The sequence below is a fragment of the Orcinus orca genome, chromosome 15 (genome assembly GCF_937001465.1).
Source record: "Orcinus orca chromosome 15, mOrcOrc1.1, whole genome shotgun sequence".
NCBI lineage: Eukaryota > Metazoa > Chordata > Mammalia > Artiodactyla > Delphinidae > Orcinus > Orcinus orca.
In genome coordinates this window covers 12,845,854-12,866,163 of record NC_064573.1, presented here as the reverse complement: position 1 = coordinate 12,866,163, position 20,310 = coordinate 12,845,854, and the positions used below count along the sequence as shown (strand labels likewise).

General features: G+C 42.9%; 2 protein-coding genes across 5 annotated transcripts in view; one reads left to right on the top strand and one right to left on the bottom strand.

Annotated features, from left to right (window-relative positions):
- Window positions 1–309: 309 nt before the first annotated feature.
- Window positions 310–3,146, bottom strand: LOC101276241 (zinc finger matrin-type protein 2-like). 2 transcript variants are annotated; one of them, XM_033425005.2, is made up of 2 exons: window positions 2,431–3,146; window positions 310–1,221 (listed from the first exon to the last, which is right to left on the bottom strand). In XM_033425005.2, the coding sequence occupies exon 2, from the start codon at window positions 1,193–1,195 to the stop codon at window positions 596–598; it is 600 nt and encodes a 199-aa protein (XP_033280896.1). In that variant the 5' UTR covers window positions 1,196–1,221; window positions 2,431–3,146; the 3' UTR covers window positions 310–595. The 2 variants fall into 2 exon arrangements, with proteins under 2 accessions (XP_033280896.1, XP_033280894.1); XM_033425003.2 differs by having other exon boundaries at window positions 1,449–3,145.
- A 225-nt stretch (window positions 3,147–3,371) lies between these two features.
- PHLPP1 (PH domain and leucine rich repeat protein phosphatase 1) overlaps window positions 3,372–20,310 on the top strand; it is a 212,719-nt gene continuing 195,780 nt past the window's right edge. For all 3 annotated transcript variants that reach the window (XM_033425001.2, XM_033425002.2, XM_004268066.4), the window contains exon 1: window positions 3,372–5,023. In XM_033425001.2, coding sequence (XP_033280892.1) covers window positions 3,511–5,023 — 1,513 coding nt within the window. In that variant the 5' untranslated portion in view covers window positions 3,372–3,510. The remainder of the gene's footprint in view (window positions 5,024–20,310) is intronic.

Here is a 20,310-nt window from a genome sequence, read left to right as displayed (position 1 = left end):
ATACTGAATTCTCTGACCAATGCTTTTTCTTTACGTTTTCCCCCTTGGAGGAGGCTTTTTGGTTACAAATAACGTCAAGGGGTAAATACAGTTCCTAGAGGATAAAAAGGCGAGAGTTGTGGTGATTGTGTAAAACTAAACAACAAGACTCAGAGCCTATTGAGACAGTGCTATGATTTCTTAGGATGCAAATGGACATTGGGCCAATGGTGACAGAATTTCTGATTAGAACAAACTTCCCTTGAGTTTTGTTACATTAGCTAAATAAAAATAACTCTAGAAAGCAGATATATGAGAATTAATATATACTTCTTTTTTTTTTTCGGGAAAGCAGCCTCAGAAGAGGTGGTTTTTCTTTATTGGGAACTCAGATGATCAGAGGTCCTCTGTCTCCAGTGAAATACTGAGGCTGAAGGAACATGCCACAGCACACTCCGTTGCATCCTGTGCTCTCTCCCAAGGTAGAGGGAAACCACAAACACCCACCCTCTAGCCCTCCCCGCTGCCACTCTTAAGGACTTTCCCCAGTACCTCCCAAAAGATGAAGCCCACACACACAAAGTTAGGCCTGGCAAAAAGCCAAGCATAGAAAGCCTCAGTAACTCTTCTTGGTGGAACCAAAGCCAGAGAAGCCCATCACAGCTGTCATCTCACCTTCCTCCTCCAATGTCAAGTCCTCCTCCGCCCTCCTTTTCTTCTCCTTCTGTTTCTCTTTCTTGTAGGCTTTGGCCTTTTCCTCCTCTTCTCTGAGTTCCTTCATCCTTTCCTCAAAGTCATAATCCTTCTGCTTCTCTTCCATCTCCTTCTTGTTGACTTCAAAACGTTTCTTCACCTGATCCAAAGTGGAACATTCCACACGCATAGACATGCCCAGGTTTCGCTGATGTTTCTTTCCATTACTGTGATCCAGGAAGTTGATGGAGTCTTTCACCACACAGTCACAGACATTGCAATAGTATCCTCCGATCTCAGACTGTGGGGTGGTCTTGGTAATGACGATTGCCTTCCCAAGTTTGGATTCCAGGTCCACCTTGGAGTCCCGATGCCAGAGAAGCTCTCGCGTGACTGGCTGCACTGGTTTTCCATCCTTCTTTTCTCTCTCTTTCGTGAGCCTCTTCTCGGCGAGCTTCTCATATTCATCTTTGTCCCACTTTCGGCGAAAGTCCAAGTTTTTTGTCCCACTGCCCGATGCCATCTTCACTGCGAAGTGAATCTATATTTCTTAATATAGAAAAAATTAAAGAGGTTTATAGGAAATCAGCTAAGGAACTAAAAAATATAAAGAAATGTAAATAGTCCGTGTTTTGGTGCTGAAATTTAACATAGTCTTTGTTTTTTAACCTTATTAAAGTAAGGCTAAATTAAAATACTGTTCATTTCTAGAATAGTTTGTGCTACTCAAGGTACATATGGATTAGGCAGCTGAAATTCATCTTCAAGATCGTTACCTCTTTCTCTGCCTCTTTACTTTCTTTCAGAGACTTAGCCTTCAGCAAGTACTCAGCTTCATTTGTTCCAGAAAATTTCATCCAAAGTGAGGTCTCTATTGTTGGACTCCCTAGACTAGGTCAGTTCTCTTGTTTTATTTTTGCTTCCTCCATGGCACCCAGTATTCTCCCCTCGTCCACATCCCTCTCACTTGTTGAACCTCTTTCTTGCTAATCTATAAGCTCTGTGAAGGCAAGGACAGTGTCTGATTTATTCAATTACTGTAACAGAGTACCTGGCATATAATATGTTTATAATTATTTGTTAAATTAATTGACTTGACTATCTTATGTCTCTTGGGAGAACTTGCATTCTTCCTAATTTTAAAAATGTAACTCTGTGCTGTTGATTGAATTGAAATGGAATAAACATTTGTTTCATGAGACCAAGAGGTAATACTTCAAAAGAAAAATATAAAAAATCATTTTCAGGAATTTCAAGAATCAAGATAAATATATATTTTTTGGTCCTGTAACTTCCTCCATTCCTCTTCAATGAAACTGTGTAGATAACCCAAGTACAACTTTCCCTGCCCTTACTAGTTTCTGTTATTTCAGGTACAAGTTCCAGTTTCTCTGTTTCTCTCTCCTTCTTCTTTCCTCAAACCCCTCACCCCCAATTCACCCTCAAGTTTAGTAACTTTGTTGAAGTTAAGGCAGGCCCTGGGTAGTATGAAGTTGAAAAAGTCTCAAATGTGAAAATCCAGATTTCTAAAACAATGTGGGGGAATAGTAATTAAATTAAAAAATTTACTAAATTCTTTTAAATAGTATGCTATTCTAATCTAGCCTACAATATTGTTTCAACTGACAAGAAAGTGCAACTTTTCAGACCACGAATAACATTGTAGCCGTAGAGTATAACTTTTTCTGAATGTTGGAAGAAGAAACAAGGGAAGGCGTTAAGAGAGAACATACAGGACCAGCCCATCTCATATCCCACCGTGTCTCCCTTCCAACGTTTCCTCTACTTTCCATCGCTTTCTGTGTCATTAAGTTACTTCAAACCTTCAGACCAACAGGGAAAAATGAGATCTCAGCCCTTTGCCTTTTTCCTTCTCAGATGTAGGAACTGGAGGATCGGGTCGGGGCTGCACGATTTCCACTAAGTACGTTCAATGGGTGGTGGAGGTGAAGACCAAAGGCTGGGGACCTTTGTACCGTTTAGAGTCCCTTCAAAGCCCTCTCTTTCAATTAGCCGGGAAAACGAAAGTCTTCTGGGAAGCGGGAGTGGGCGGGCTAAGTACAAAATAATGAACAAGAACATTCCCGGGCACGGAGTTCAACAGCAGAGGGCAGAATACCCACTGTCCAGGGCACACGGCTGGCTGAAAGGAGGGGCATAGTTTAAGGATCTCTGGGGCTTGTAGTTCACCACGTTTCCTTCGGACATGCCCGTCCGCGCACTGGAACTACAACTCCCAAGGTGCACCGCGCTCATCTGTAGTCTCTGCCTCCCCCTCTCTGAGACTCGCGCCGGAACCTCCTGGGAAACTGCTCCCCCCCAGCCCCGCCCTCGTACGCCGTCCCGTTTGTTTACCCTGAAGCCCCGCCTCACCGCCGCCCTCCTGCTCTCCCCTCTTCCGCCTGGAATGCCGTCATGCAGGTGATGCATATTCATGAGGCCCGCCGAGGAGCTCCCGCCCTGCCTGTCTCCCGCCTTCCCGCTGCCGGCGCGTGATTAATATTCAATGAGCCCAGCTACGCGGCGGGTTCGCCGGGGTGAGGCGGGGGAGTGGGCGGGGCCTGCGCTCGGCGCCCGCGACCCGGGCGGGGAGGGCGTGTGTGTGTGTGTGTTTGGGGGGGGGGGCGGTGGCGGCCAAGCGGGCGGGCGCACGGGATGGAACACCGAGACACCGACGGAATGCTCCGAATTGCCACATAATCCCCTGGAACGGCCGTGCCGAACGCCATTGGCTTCTCCCTTCTCCCCGCGCCGCCGCCGTCTCCCACCTTCGCCTCCCCGCCTCTCTCTCTGCCCGCTGTCTCCAGAGCTGGGGGGGAAGCGCGAAGCCCCACTGCAATGGAGCCCGCCGCCGCGACTACGGCGCAGCGACTCCCAGAGACCAGCAGGGAGGACCGAGCTCCGGCTCCGGCGGCGGCTGCAGCGGCGGCCGCGGCCGCGGCGGCTCTGGCGGCGGCAGTCGGGGGCGGCCGGAGCCCGGAGCCCGCGCTGACCCCGGCGGCCCCCAGCGGCGGGGCGCGGGAAGAGGCCCCCGGCGAGGCACAGCAGGGGTTGTTGCCGGGCCGGCCGGGAGGCACGGGCCGCAGGAGGAGGCGCGGCGCCCCCCAGCCCACCGCTGGCGGGGCTGCCCCGGTGACCGGGGCCGGCGGTTGCGCCAACTCCCTGCTGCTGAGGAGAGGGCGGCTGAAGAGGAATCTGTCCGCGGCCGCCGCCGCCGCCTCGTCGTCCTCGTCCTCGTCGTCGTCCGCCGCTGCCGCCTCGCACTCCCCCGGCGCCACCGGCCTCACCGCCTCCTGCTCGGCCTCGGCTTCGCTGTGCACCCGGAGCCTGGACAGGAAGACGCTGCTCCTGAAGCACCGGCAGATGCTGCAGCTGCAGCCGTCGGACCGGGACTGGGTGCGGCACCAGCTCGAGCGGGGCTGCGTGCACGTCTTCGACCGCCACATGGCCTCGACCTACCTGCGCCCGGTGCTGTGCACGCTGGACACCACGGCCGGCGAGGTGGCCGCCCGCCTGCTGCAGGTGGGCTACAAGGGCGGCGGCGTGGTAAAGGTGCTGGGCAAGGGGCACGCCGACGCCGGTCCCCGGCTCCCGCCCGCTGACCCGCGGGACTCGGAGCCGCCACCCGGGAGGAGCGGACTGGCTGCCGTCGGGGGGCCGCAGCGCCCTCCTCCCGCCGACCTGCCGCTGTCCGGCGCCCCGGACGGGTGGGCGCTCCGCGCCTCCCGCGCCAGCCCCGCGCCCTCAGACTCCAGTCTGGGCGAACCGGGCGCCCCGCGGCTCCTGGACGGTGCGGCCGCGGGCCCAGCCTCCGACACCGAGAGCTTCAGCCTGAGCCCCAGCGCCGAGAGCGTGTCGGACCGGTTGGACCCCTACAGCAGCGGCGGCGGCTGCTCGTCGTCGTCCGAGGAGCTGGAGGCTGACCTGGCCCCGGCCCGGCCCCCGACGGGGGCTCCGGGACAGCCCCGCCTGCCCCGGCTTGGAGCGGGCGCCCGGCCGTCATCCCCGACGGCCTCCCCGCCTCCGCCGCAGCCGAAAGCCCTGAGGGGCGTCGAGGGCCCAGGCGGCGCCGCCCGCGATCAGCCTCGGGAGGAGAAGGCGGCGGCAGCAGCGGCCCTCGGCCGCCCCCCGTCGACCCAGGATGGGAACGGGGCGACCGCGGAGCAGGCGCCTCCACCGCCCACCCTGTACGTGCAGCTCCACGGAGAAACCACCCGGCGCCTGGAGGCGGACGAGAAGCCGTTGCAGATCCAAAATGACTACCTCTTCCACCTGGGCTTTGGGGAGTTGTGGAGGGTGCAGGAGGAAGGCATGGACTCGGAGATCGGCTGCCTCATCCGCTTCTATGCAGGTAAGGAGATCACCTGCACTTTGACGCGTGCGGAATAAGCACTTCCAGGTCCCGAGAAATGTTTGGCCACCCCGAGAGTCAGCGCGGGTCCTCGGGAGTCTGTTAACTTCTCTACAGCTTTCAAGTACGATCTGTGTGATACTAAATTGAGCAGTTTGAAAATCCGTGAGCTTTTGTCATTCTTGGGGGCTCCGAGGTTGGGAAGCAAGCTGGGAGAGGTGGCAGGGCCACCAGGAAGCACAGGGAGCAGGCACTCCTGAAAGAAGCAGTGGTGTCTTTAACAGTGAAGTGCTGCCTTCGGACGTCTGTTCACAGGTTTGTTGGGTTTGAGGCAGTTTGGGATTTCAGGTAAACATCACGTGCACGTGATACCTACAGAGGAAAATGACCTTGAGAAATGCGCTGGAACACCCGCCCTCCGTCTCACTGTCGGCGGCCTGCCCTTCCAGCCCGGGAGCTCGCTCCGCATCAGCTGGTGCTACTCGTTTGCCCACTTAGTCCTCGATGGAACCCAGCAGCTGCGGTCCTCTTTAGCGATACTTTTCCTCAGCGCTTTTTGGCTTTATTTCAGTTTCCTCTGTAAGTTTGATTCTTGCGTCAAAAGTGGTTTTGCCTATTTCTTTCTCTCAGTTTCTTACTTCTAGCCTTTATAGCCAGAACTGCCCATTGCGATGTGACTTGCAATAGGGATATATAGGAATCACAGTACGACTTGAGGGTGATCTAAAATCTTCCTCATTTTTTTTCCATTTCTAGGTTAAAGGTCTTAAAAGGAGAGTTAAATCTTCCCCAGATTTACTAAAGTACTAAATTACTTCCCCACCTAGGTTGTATGTGGTGGTGGAAAAATAATCACACTTGTAATTTCATTAATCTGTAGCCATTCTTTCTAACTTAGTATGTTTTTGGTCCAGCCTGTGTCCCAGTAGCAGTTTAGTCGGTTTGAATGAAGAAATTACTCACACATTGAGATATGCAAAACTGGTAGCATTCCTGGTGAGATGTTCCTTTACGTTTAATTGAGGTTTTTCTGTAATTCAAGTGGATTTCTGATGGATTTTTGCCTCGTAAAGAAAACCATATCATAATACAATAGCATTTGTAGTATCTGAAGATAATATCCCAACCGGATGACAAGCCTTTAAAAGCTTATGGCCTAGAAAATAGGTGATTTTTTTTCTTTTCATGTAGGAGCAACAGCTATATCATTTTCTCCTGTGGCTCATGTAATTTGTAAAATACTGTTATTTTACAAAAGCAGTAAATGGTAATCACACTTGGAATGAGAATATTTTCTTAACATGAGAATGATAAATGCCCTTACAACCAACCAATTACATTGAAGGAAATATATATAAAGCAAGGGATATGTTAAATAAGCAGTATTGGACATATTTCGTATGGAAAGAGTTCTGCATCCTTTCTTTTTCTCATGACTGAATTGTTGATCACGATAAATGTCCATGGGAAGGGTTTTAGGTGTCCTAGTCATGACATTTAAATCTTTGATTCCCCTTGATTGTCTCTTCACGTGTGTCTAAAATGTTCGAAGTGGGTGATATATAGGTTTTTAAAAAAAACTTATCTCAGTATAAAGGTGACAAATTATCTTTCTGGTAAATCGCAAATTTCTGGTGTGCTCATTTTAATCTTTTTGTTTCGTTCGTTATGAAAAGCAGGAATTGTTGCTTCATTCTGAACTTATTTGCTTTATTTCTATATGCACAGTATAAATACATATATACCTCTGTGAATATGCTTGTAAAAGTAACTAATTAAATGAGGAAGCCATACAGAGCATCCAACCTGTTCTTGAATATGAAGCTGGTATGCAGGTGTCCTAGAAGGAAGATGCCTGATTGTTATAAAGATATAACAGTCTTTATAAAGATATTATAAAGATGTTATAAAGATGTCTAATTGCTTATTTTATAGCAAGTTGAGCTTATGTTAAGCCTAAGAACATGGCAAACGTCTGTGTTGATATTCATTTGCCATAGAACAAAATTTACTATATAGTGAGTCCACTTGAACTTTTGCAAGGAAGTTTAGTTACTGATGAACAAAAGGGCCTTGTTATAAGGTGGTCTCACTCATCACCGGAACATTATCAGGACTTCACATGTAGCGCAGGTTTGCACCAAGCTGGAGGAGATTCCTAGAAGTTACCCTTGTGCTGCAGTGGAATGTAGGACACCCAACAGGAAAGTGGCATGTTTTGGTAGTAATTCTTTTCCATAAGAAGAGAATTAACGTTTGTTTTATATGAGATCCTTTGAGGGTGTGTTTTCCACCACATTTGTTTTTATAATGTTACATGTAACTTACTCTTAAATTTATTGCTGTGTATCTTTTTGTTTATCTGTGTATGTGGGGTTGAGGATAGACTAGGAAATTGCTTTTGAATATTTTCCTATATTTAAATTGAGCTCGTTATCTGTTGTTTATTTAGTTTATCTGTTTATAACTGGAGAAGTTCTTGTCCAGTGGAGAACTTTCATTCTCTTGAGGTCACCTTTCAGTTGAATTTTAGTATTTATAACCTGGCCTAAGTTATTCTTAAAAGACTTTGAAAGCCATTTGTGGTTGCTTTGAATATTTAAATATTTATTTAGGTAAAGTAAAATGGAATCTTTAATGAGCTAAAAGGCTTTGTACAAAAAGGTACTATCTAATTACAGAGTCGTTGAGAAAAACTTAGTTTGAAAATTGTTGCTCCTCCGAAGCAACCATTCTCTTAGCTAACTTTAAATAAGAAAAAATTTAATTATGGCTCTATCTGAAGTAACTTGTGTGAAGTATTAAGTATATTAGGTACATTAACATTTAATTTTCCTTTAAGATCAGCCATCTTAAATTTTACCTGAGAGTAATTTTAGGTGAAAAAAAATTCAAGAATTTAGGTTACTCGACATAGGTTACAGACTTAAAAACGTTAATGAGGTTATGTTTTGGACTCCCTGGGGGCGTCTGAGTCATTAATCAAGGGCAGTATTAAACTATATTTTTAATATTTTTGACTCACTTCTACTGCCTTTTAGCTTTAGTCATCTGGCTGTTTCAGTTTAAATTGTAATAGTGGGAAATGATGTTGACGGAATGGAGAGTGCACCCACTGTGGCTCGTGAATCTTGGACAAGATATTTTTATGTTTGACTTTTTGGGATTGCTCAGGAGAACGGACTCCTTACCCGCTCATATTTCTTCTCTTTTTCTCTTCTGGGATGATCAAACCTTACATGGTTTCCTACATGGAAACCAAGAAGGGGTGGTTCGGCATTAAGCTGTAATATTGACGAGAAGTAATAAGAAGTCTCTTATTACTATAATTACAGCAGTATTGAGTAACGTGGTATGAACATGTGACACCAGTGTGTGCTTAAGCAGTCCTTTTAAGAACAAAGGGTTTAATTTTATTTTTGTTGCTTTTTGTATTTAAATTTTATACTTGTTTTTGATGTAAAGTGAGTGCTGTCTTGTCCTTCATAACTGTGGTTTGATAACATCTATTAATATGTTGGGTTTATTATCTTCAAAAATCTTAAAGAGCTTTCACATAAATTATCTCATTTGTCCTTTCGGAAACATTATTAGGGAGGAGTGGGTGTCAATCTTTTCAGATAAACTGATGCATAGTTTTGATTCTTGCTTGTGGTTTTTCAGTTCTTGGCAGAGCTGAGAAGAGAGAGCATGCATATTCTGTTTTACAATTTATATTACTTTCCATGAATCGAAGTTGAATTTCATTTACATTTGAATTTTTCACTTGGTTAAAAGCATTCCGAAAATATTCTATTTTTGTTGGTAATGAGGTGATATTATCCTCTAGTCCAAAGTGGTATGCCTTGTGAAATTTGGTTGGTTCTGTTTCTATCATGCTGCCTTTAACATAAAGAAGCAAGACTGGCAAATAAGTGGACAATACAGAAAGAGTACGAAAGTGTTCTAAATATTCTGGTTGTAAATACTCTTACATGCATTTAAGCTGGCATGAAATAAAGTTCACCTAATGATTCTTTTTTTTCTTACACACGCCTCATTTGTTAAACTGTAAATCTTCATTGGGTATAGAGCATTATTAACACTTTATCCGAAAAGTGGATAACTTTTGAGGGTAGCGGTGTGACATTTCAGTTCCTTTAAAACATAGCTTTACTTGTAAAGTATCAAAAATAGCTATCATGAAAGGTTTGCATAAACCTTTCATCTTAAAGTAAACTTATTTGTACTTTAGTGATCAGTAGTGCTCTATTGATGTCACCATGCTGTTCATTTTTTATAATTCATATGTTATATAGAGTTAGAGAGTAAGCTACTCTGCCTGTTTTTATAGTTATTCCTTAAATGGTGTGCTTTTTTATGCTTATTGAAATAATTATAGGGAGAGGAGATGAGTGTAAATGAGTTTATGAAGTTTCTGGTTGAAAGTTTTATCTTTTTGTGGCTATAAGATTGTTAAAACAGCCACCTTAAATGACTGGTTATCCCAAGATTCTTATTATTTTTTAAAGAGTAAGGTGTTTTTGATTCTCTTTATAGAATGCTGAATTTGATTTCTTGGTAACATAACATTCATTAATGTTGTATATGGTCCAAGGCTAGTATAGTACTTGGCATTTTAGTTTAAACATTTGTTGAATTGAATTTGCGGAATTTTGTTAAGCAGCTGGTGGTGTATGTCCTGAATCTTCAGCCTTCCTTCCTGTTAGGGTCCCCAGGGGTTGTGTTAAACACACATACACACAGAGACATTTCTCCCATGGCAGAAGGTTTTAGATGTGCCACACACTGTTAATATCTTCTGTTTTCCGTGAGTGGAGCTCTATGTGGATTTTGAGAGAGTTCTCTCTCAAAGGTTTCTTAGAGTTAACAGGTGTTTTTTTTTCCCCCCTTTTCAAAGGCATCTCTTACCTAAAGTTTAAGATGAATTTAATGAGACATCTGTCAAATGAGGCGTTTTAGATTTAATGATTTTGTTATGTGCCAGGGTTGAACACGGTTCAGTCTATCTGGACAGGAGAAGGGTTTAATTGTACTGTGAAAGTCGAGAAAAGCCACTCAATAGAAAAGCTTTTCCTTTAAAGACGCCTGGCATTTTGAAAAAGAGAAAAAGATGTTATCAAAATGTCCAAAATAGTCTGGGAAAGTGAAGGCTTTTTTTAAAAGTCCCACTTTCTAAAACCCACTCCACCCCTTGATCGCAGGCATCTGGTACAACACTGGTAATGAGGGCTTTGAATCTACCTTCATGTCCCTCTGCTTCTTGGGCAAACTCTTTTTAATACTTACCTTTGGTTTTCTAAAGATAGTATAATTCAAACAAAACAAAATCGACCATTTGGATTCTTTAGACATATTAGGTATTTATAACCTAAGTCTCTGTGACGGGTTGTGTTTGGATTTGTTATGAAACTTTAACTCTAGGCTTTGGAAAATTTTGATAAACTGAAACTCAAGGGTTGGAAAAAATAGACTTTAATGGTACTTTGATTAAAGAACATTAGGATATTTGGTTAACTATGAAATAGGAGCTCTTTCAAGTTGTGTGATAATCATACTTTAGAATCAAGAATAACAGTTACCGGGTTGCTGAAGTGTCATTACATGTTGATTTAGAGACGGAATGGTTTTGTTATATATATAATATATATGCTGAATATTCCTTTTAATATGTTAAGTGAAACAAAGCATAACCATCCCATAATGCCACATTCATGCTGAAATAATTGTTTCCCTGTTGTATTTTTACATTTGAGATTGCTTTAATAGGTTGTAAAATGTATTTAATTATAGAGTGTCTTATTAAGGTACTAGTCCAATGACCTTTGAGTTTGGAACCTAGAAGTTCTCTTGGAAATGGAGTGAAATACTCTATTTGTAGGTTGTACATATTCTGTGAGTTTGTAAATGTCAATACTTTAGCAAAAAAAAAAAAAAATCCAGAATTTATGACATGTATTTTCTCAAATGAAGCTTGCTAGAAGTAAATTAGTCTCATTTCCAGTTATGTGAAAGCATTCAGTTGAAGACTGAATAAAATTTGAAATAATTTGGTTTTGGACCATTTCAATTAATGAATGAAAAAATCTAATTCGAAATTTGAGATACTTTGAATTGGTTGATTTTGTTTTAGTTTTTTCCCCTGCATTCTTTTCAGGCAGGAAGAGTTTTGAATTTGTTGCTGTCTAGTTCTACTGACTCATACATCTCATGATGAAGAGCAGGTGGAGAGTGAATCTTTTCAGATGTCTACCTTCATTAATAATATGTTAGGATGCTTGGCGCCTTCTTTTCAAATACGAGGCGTGTTTTTAAATATAGCAAGAGAAAGTATGAGCTGTATTTGTTTTCACTGTCTATTTAATAATTATCTGGATTTCACAATCAGTTCACTCCTGACACATGGTCCAAAGAGCGAAATTTTATGCGTAGAACCAGTTTTTGACCTTTTTGTCATGTATGAGAAATATATTCCTATGGAATTCTTTCTTTGTTCCTGTGCATATATTTTGAGAGCTTTTGGCTATACTTTAGCACTGAAGGGGTGCTCCATCTTATGGTTTTTGAGTTTGGCTGATGTATCCTGGGGTCAGGTGAAAGTAACTTTGTCATGGTTTGCAATTTAAAGAAATGGGTCTGAGAGTTGGGAAGGTTGGTATGACTTTGGGCATTCATTTCAACTTATCCTGGGCTTTGATTTCCTCATCAGTAAAATGATGAGCTTGGAGTAGAATAAGTCTAAAATCTCTTCCAACTCTTAACATTCTGGGGCTTCATTAGAGAGCCTGTTCTTCAAATTAGGACTAAATGTTGTAGTTGTTTTAAGTTCTGTACGACCTATCCATGGGTTTAAAAACAGCCAAATCCCCAGCTTTTTGTCATGGAGAAAGGAACAGGCTTGGACCTAATACACACAAGTCAGCCTAAGGTTGCCAGCCAAAGAAGAATATCTTTTTGGAGTCGATTAGGACTAATGATGGAATAGATAGTGTTTGATTACCCTCTCCTTGCCAGCTCTACTCTTCAAAGTAGAATTCAGCACACTAGAGATGAATTTAAAGAAATACATCCTCTTAAAAGTTGAAGTAAGGGCTTCCCTGGTGGCGCAGTGGTTTAGAGTCCGCCTGCTGATGCAGGGGACACGGGTTCGTGCCCCGGTCCGGGAAGATCCCACACGCCACAGAGCGGCTGGGCCCGTGAGCCGTGGCCGCTGAGCCTGCGCGTCCAGAGCCTGTGCTCCACGACGGGAGAGGCCACAACAGTGAGAGGCCCGAGTACCGCAAAAAAAAAAAAAAAAAAAAAAAAAAGTTGAAGTAAGATTCTGTTCTTAAGTTGACTTGTAAAGTAAGATACTTTTATAATCCAGTTTATAAACTTTACTGTAGTGATAACTCTGTATTTGAGGGATCCAGATATGGGAAATTTAATGGTTCATTAGCTTTAATTCATGGTGAGCTGTATGTGCCTATCTACTTGTGCCTAGAGTCAGTAGGAGAAAAAGCACATAAAAAATTTTTTTTGTGTTATTTTTGATTAGATCATAGAGTTTAGGATTCTGTAGAGATCCTAACATCTGTATTTTTATAGATGAGGAAGGCAAGCCCTGTAAGAGGTTGAGTGTCTGGTCCAAGATCGGTGATAAACTCAGTCTCAGAATTAGGAATAGCACCCAGGATTTTGATTATCTGTCTAGTGTTCTTTTTTACCCCACACTGAATTTATATACTTACTATCTTTGGATTCTCCTTTATTTAGTATTCAAAATGAAAGTTTAAAAAATTGAGTGCGCTTCACACATTTGGTGCTTTCTCAATTACTTCAAGGTGTTTCTAGTTTCTTTTCATTCTAATCAGTGCTTATGAGAGATTACATATCACTTTGACAGATTATGGGCGGGCTTCTAATGGAACAGTTGGATATTTTAATTGCAGAGAGGGAAATTAGATTTCATCAGTGATGTTACCCTTTGGGGGTTTTATGATAGAACTTTAAAGTTGACAGATGGTTGACTGAAAAGAGTTACAGTGCCAGAAAATCAGAAAATCAATGGTTATTTGTCTTATTTGTCCAGTCCTTTAAAGTTGAAATTGTTAGAAGAATGGAAATTTGCAAAACCACTGAATTTTAAAAAAATATTTGGAAGAAAAATTTAAGAATAGATCTTGAAAAAAAAATCCCATTCAGACGTGTTCATTAAAAAGATTCAGTATTCATAATATTTTTTATTTCACTTTTTTTAAGAAAAACGTATCTTCTCACAATTAAATGCACTTAGTTTATTTAGGTACGCATACACAGCCCTACTTTTATGTGATATAAATTGAAACAACTTAGTTCAGTAATCTTTGGGCTTTTGCCGTTTGCTGGTTTTGGAAGTCTGTATCATGAAATCTGGTACTGCTTTGAATATCTTTGAGAGAGGGAGAGAAATGTCCTGCTCCTGTTAGCAAAAAGACAGTTTGTGAATATTGGTAGGGGTGAGAGAGAGATTTCCTTTTATATTAGGTTCCATTTTAATTTAATCATTTACCTTAAGTAAAAGTTTTATATGGAAATTAATCTATGGAGTCAATTAATTCCTCAAAGATGACTTCAGTTTTTACTATGAGGAAGGGAACTTGTAAAGTGCAGAAGTACAAATGGGTAAAAATACATTGCATCTGGCATATGGAATATGTACTCTAGCTGCTGAAGCAGAAAAGAAATTTCTCTTGATGGTCTCTGAGAGAGGTAGTATGGCTGGGGGTAGCTGATGTGCAGGTTTATGTAATAAATTGAATCTCTCCTTCTGGAAAGAAGTAAACATCACTGTAGTTGGAGGAGACGCACTCTCTTCCTTACACACATCCCACACATGCGTACATGATACACTCACACATGCATGCCCACATGTTCTCCACTGAGTGCTGAGGTAGGATGTAATGGGAGGTGGTAGCAGGTGGGTAGGGTAAACAGTCTTGGGGGGGAAAGTCTCAATTTAAAAAAAATTATAGTTCTTAATTACGTAGATCATTTTTTTTCACATTTTAATTGGTAACTTATTTCTCCCATGAATGGCCTGTTCCTATCCCTTGCCCATTTTTTTAGTTTGATATTTGCCTTTTTCCTACTGGCTTATAGATTTGTTTTGGGGGCGTATATCTAGGGAAACTAGCTTTGTTTTGTAAGTCACTATTTTCTTCATCCATTTGCACTTTTATGTCAGTCTTTTCCTCTAGGTAGTCAGGGTTCTGTGTCATGCTTAGGAAGTCTTCCCCCTCAAGATTTAAAAGAAATTTCCCATATTTTCCTGTGGTATATTATAGTTTTATTTGTATGTTAAAAATTTTAATCTATCTGTTGTTTAAGAAAGATAGGAACGGGGCTTCCCTGGTGGCGCAGTGGTTAAGAATCCGCCTGCCAATGCGGGGGGACACGGGTTCCAGCCCTGGCCCGGGAAGATCCCACATGCCGCGGAGCAACTAAGCCCGTGCCACAACTACTGAGCCTGAGCTCTAGAGCCCGCGAGCCACAACTACTGAGCCCACGTGCCACAACTACTGAAGCCTGTGCGCCTAGAGCCCGTTCTCCACAACAAGAGAAGCCACCGCAGTGAGAAGCCCGAGCACCGCAACGAAGAGTAGACCCTGCTCACTGCAACTGGAGAAAGCCCGCGTGCAGCAACGAAGACCCAACACAGCCATAAGTAAATAAATAAATAAATAAATAGATTTATTTTTAAGAAAAGAAAGACAGGAAGTAGGAAAGAACAAATTGTCCCCACACTTTTTATTCGATAATTGAGTATTTCTTTAGTGACTTAAACTGTCACTTTTCCTCGGTTTCTGCCTTTTTTAAAAAACTGATAGGCATTTATTTCATCCTTCCTAAAAGTGCTTTATAAATATTAACTCATTTAATCCTCATAACAACCCTATGAGGCAGGTAATGTTACCACCCCAGGGTTACAGATAGGGAAACTGAGTTACAGAGCATTTTAGTACCTTGTGTGGATTTGTCAAGCGAGCAAGGTTCAGGTAGAGTGCAAGCCCCAGCATTTGCTGCCAGAGTTAACTAGTGTGTAAAGCTTGCTTTGCTGAATGTGGAAAACTTGTCCTTGATAACCTTCTGGGGCCAGTTTGGGCAGATCAGCATTTGGGAAGCATGGACTTTGAAGTACTTGAGGCTGGAACCTGCATTCTGGCTGTGCCCCTGAGCCCAGAGCTCTACCTCCCTCTTTCCTTCTCTGTGGAAATAGGCAGTACCTGTGAGCCACACAGCATTGTTGAGAAGATCAAATGAGATGAGGGAAAGTGCCTAGGACAGCAGGACTCGGTGTAAACCAGGCCCTGGTCTTAGGATGCAGAGAGCACTGATGGAGGATCTAGGACCTAGATTTGACTGTGGGCTTCTTCTTTACTTGACGGGAAACCTATAATGAACCCTGTAATCTCTTTAAGCCTCATTTATTAGAGAGATTTTTAAAAAATCCATCTCAGAGAACTTTGTGAGGTTCAGATTTGGTGATATATGTGGAAGTGCTTTGTAAACTGTGAGATGTTATACAAATGTAGTGTGGTAGTGTTATTTTTAGCAATAGTAAATTGCCACAAATGTTAATTCGAGGTAATTAGGGCTCATTAAGGAAGATGGGATATGCTGTTGCTCAGTGACACTGGCAAACTATACACTTTCACTCACTCATTCATTCAATCCAGTAATTACTATGAGTACCTACTATATCAAAAGTACTTTTGATTCAAAGATGGCTAATTTTAATTTTCTAGGATCCCTTGAAATACTTATAGCTCTGAGGGCATGTTTGTGGAAACAAGCGAGCCAACATTTAGAATACAAAAGTGGAAAATGTTCTAATAGAGGCAGTGGGGTCCACAGATGACTATAGTAGCAGCAAAGGAGAGGCTCCTGACTCCACTGTGTGAATCCCGGGAAGGCCCTTGAGCCATCTTGAAGGACCAGAGGGAGTAGACTCTTGCCATGATTCTGGAATACTGAATTGTTTGAGGAACAGCCAAAATTACCAGTAGTTCAAAGTCCAGTCAGACTGAGTTTAGGATTAGTAATCCCACCTTAATCCTTTAAGATTTACCAACCCTTTCTATCTAGGCCTTTTTATCCGTTTGAATCATTGGGGCTTCATTTGGTATCATACTTTGTGAGGATCTAAGTTCTGGGTTAAGCAAATATTAATTTTGCTTTCTTGAAAAGAAAATGCAAATGTGCACATGCTCAAGGTTGCCCTGAAGCCTGGCAGGGGGCCTACAGTACACTTGAAAGACGTTCTCTTGTTTCTTTTTGTGAAGCCCGTGAGGGTTTTGCTTTCCTCGGATTTATAAAGTTTATGGGAAATGCTGTGTTCATCTTCTGGAGGCAGATACCTTCTTTTAGTTTAATGTCATGTAGACCAACCACATTAATGTAAAATTTGGAAGATGAGGAATTGGTCATAACCTGAGGGTATTCTTAATTTTTTAAAAATAAAATTCCATTTTTTTGGTATAAATTTATTTATTTTATTTATTTTTGGCTGCACTGGGTCTTCGTTGTTGCACGTGGGCTTTCTCTAGTTGCGACGAGCAGAGGCCACTCTTCATTACGGTGCATGGGCTTCTTATTGCGGTGGCTTCTCTTGTTGCGGAGCACGGGCTCTAGGCTCGCAGGCTTCAGTGGTTGTGGCTCGCAGGCTCAGTAGTTGTGGCTCGTGGGCTCTAGAACGCAGGCTCAGTAGTTGTGGCGCACAGGCTTAGTTGCTCCGTGGCATGTGGGATCTTCCTGGACCAGGGCTCTAACCCATGTCCCCTGCATTGGCAGGCGGATTCTTAACCACTATGCCACCAGGGAAGCCCCGAGGGTATTATTTTTAACTTTGCCCATCTACTGTCTGGATCTTCATTGGTGAAGGACTTTTTTTTAAAAGCCTCTTGTGTGGACTAGGAGGAAACACAACTCTTAAGTGTTCATGTAAGCAAAAATAACTATTTTATCCATGACTGTAAAATCTGTACTACACTACTATGGTAAGTTAAGTCTTTACTGATGGCCTGTTACAAATTTCTTTTGCTTTAAGTGGAAGGTAAATGTCTCTGTGATATATGGTCTCATGTAGTAATGTGAATGACAACACTGGAAAAGATCTTTATTTTGCTTTATATGTTAGTTTTAAAAGTATGATAAACACCCTGTTTTTAAAATAAGTTATGCAGATCCTGTCTGACTAAAATAAGTCATGCTTCTAATTCCAATGAAAATACTTCTAATTCAGACTAATCAACATTCAGGTTAATTACCTGCCGTTGTGTATTTTCCACTGTCATTTGCACCTTTCTGCCCTCTGTGACAGATTTTTACAGAGACCTCAGTTAACTCATTAGAGCAGTATCAACACCCGACAAGCTGATTTTCATGGGGGATATTAACAGAAATGTTAACATCAATGTAACCATAAGGAGAATAGTTAGCCCTTGTGATTATAAAGTAGACGCTAAAAATCCCTTGTAACTAAGTCGTAATAGAGACTTGGTGTTTTTAACCAGAATCTGAGTAGTATTGTCTCATTGATAAATACACAATGACAAAAGTTCTATAAACAAGTATCTTGGAACTGCTAAAGATAATGTCATTGTGAAGATACCACACAAAAGTCCATTTCTGAGAGTAGGGATCATCTTGTAGTCAGTACATTTGGAATGCTTGTTTTATATCTTGAATTGGCTTGCAGCTGCTAATAGAGAATTGGGAGTCGTCATTGCTTCCTGCTTCTATAGATGTTCATAAGATCTCCCACCCCACCCCCAACCAAACAAAACGGTTGATAGCCTCTTGGTTCTAAGAAACTGATAGAGTAATGCAAGTGGTATTAACCTCTAGATAATACTGATGGATAAAGGGAAGTGGTGGTGTTCACTTTTCTTGAAGGTACTGTCATAAGCACAACTATATATATCCCCTTGCCCAGTATCTTCTTTATCTTTTAGAAACGTTTGTAATACTGGAGTAGACTAAACCAGAGTTGTCGGTAGATAGTTACTACTTCAGAAGCTGGTGAATGTGATAATTGAAGTATTACCTGCTAGGGAATAGCTTTGCCAAGCTTCACAGGTGAAAAATGGGTGACAACGTCATGGATATCTCAGGGAGAGCATAGAATCAAAGCATTGGAAAGGACCAGGGGCATCTAGTCCAGTTTCTTACCTAGCGTAGAAATCTGTGCTTATCCAATCCTGATTGATGGTCGTCTGGCTTCTGCTTGTTGACTGCTTGCTAGATACATTATTCCAGGACAGCACTGAGTGGAGATCTTGCTACTTGAAATGTGATCTGTGGACCAGCATCGTTAGCATCTCTTTGGAGTGTGTTAGAAATGCAGACTCTCAAGGCTTCCCTGGTGGCGCAGTGGTTGAGAGTCCGCCTGCCGATGCAGGGGACACGGGTTCGTGCCCTGGTCCGGGAGTATCCCACATGCCGCTGAGCGGCTGGGCCCGTGAGCCATGGCCGCTGAGCCTGCGTGTCCGGAGCCTGTGCTCCGCAACGGGAGAGGCCACAACAGTGAGAGGCCCGCGTACAGCTAAAAAAAAAAAAAGCAGACTCTCAGTCCTCACTTCAGACTTACTGAATAATTGGCATTTTAACAAGATCCCTAGGTGATTCGTTTGCACAATACAGTTTAAGGAGTGCCAGTGTTGGATGAATCGGGAGGGGGAGATTACAGTTGGAGGAGGGAAACCATTAGGGGCTTGCATGGCTCAGTAAGATACTGAGGGCTGGAACTAGAGGAGTGGAGAGAGAAAAGCAGGCAGATGTAGATGTTATCCCAGGACTCAGTAGCTAATATTGAAGCTCAGAGATGACAAGTTTGCACTTTGAGTGATGGGAAAATTGTGGGTCAGTTCATGAAAGTAGGAAGCAAGAGGTTGTGTGTGGGTATCACTAATTAATTCAGTCAAGCTGGAGGACCAGGCATTCTAGTTAGGAGTTGGTGATGTGAGAATGAATGATGTGTCTCCTGCTCTTGATATTTACAAATATTTTGCAGTTGAGGATGAGTTTGAAATGGTAATACACTTTAAGCTGACAGTAATCATTTGTTTAGCTGGTAAATGGACCTGGCTCACCACCCAGCTTCCAGATCTCAGTGGACCCTTTTGCCTTCTACTGTTTATCAAATAAACAATTATAGTAAAACTTGAAATGCCTTAATGAAGGCATTTACAGAGTGCCAAGGGAACCCAGAAGCCTGACAAACCAATTCTCCCTGGAATGCTCTGGAAAGGCTTCCTGAGAAGGACTCCCTGTATGAATGGGGGACTAGCATTGCATGGAAAGGGCATGTCAGGAACTAAAGCGTGAATGAAAGGGCAGGATGTGCGTAGGAAATGGGGAGGAACTGGCGTGGTGAGGTGTTAGGTGATGAGATTAAAAGTGGTAGGAGATGAGGCTGAAAAGGAGGTTGGGACCAGATGATGAAAGGCCTCACCTGCTAAGGGCTTGATTTGATAAGCAGTGGGAGCTACTGAGCATTTTAAAGTGGGGAGTGACATGATTAGATTTGTATTGTAGGGTATTAACCGGCAGCCAGCTGGAGGATGGACTGGAGAGAGGCTAGAAACTTGCAGACTGCCTTAGTGGGGCATTTAGTAAACATTTAAAGCGCTCTGTTAGGAGCTGGAGATCTAAAGAAAGAATGGCCTTGCCTCAGGGAGTTCAGCCTAGTAGGAGAGAAAGATATCATTGCAATATAGAGTCCCCTCCTTTGAGGTTTTGTAAGTGTGGTTGTTTACCAAGTAGGGAGTGAATCAACTCTGCTGCAGGTGGGGTAGGTGAGAGATGGTTTAGAATATTAGAAAGAGCAGGCCCAGCAGTAGGAGTGGATGGGATGGGCATTTATGGCAGGGGGACCAAGGGCCTACCTGGGGTCTAGATGGGGGAGATCTAGACTAGGTCAGTGCAGATGAAGAACTGCAGGTGTGGGAATTGTTCAGAATGTAGAATTCTTGGATCTTATCGAATGATTACATGTTGGGGGAGAAAGAGTACTTGAGGATTTATTATTCATTCCTGAAGTAATTTGAGTATGTCTTCCACATCAGGAAGTGTGTCACTATAATCCATGCCAGGGATATAGTGTGAACAAGAGCGACTTGGAGGTTTCTAGTTTGGTTGACTCTAATCCCATCAACCAACATGCAGAATGCAGGAACAGGAATTGGCTTTAGTGGGAGGGGGAGACATGGTGAATTACATATTGGATGTGTTAAATTTAAGGTGCCTGAAAGACATCCAGGTATGTC

What these genes read in the sequence shown, in the direction of transcription:
- LOC101276241 (XM_033425005.2), bottom strand. Translation starts at nt 1,195, where the DNA reads ATGGCATCGGGCAGTGGGACAAAAAACTTGGACTTTCGCCGAAAGTGG.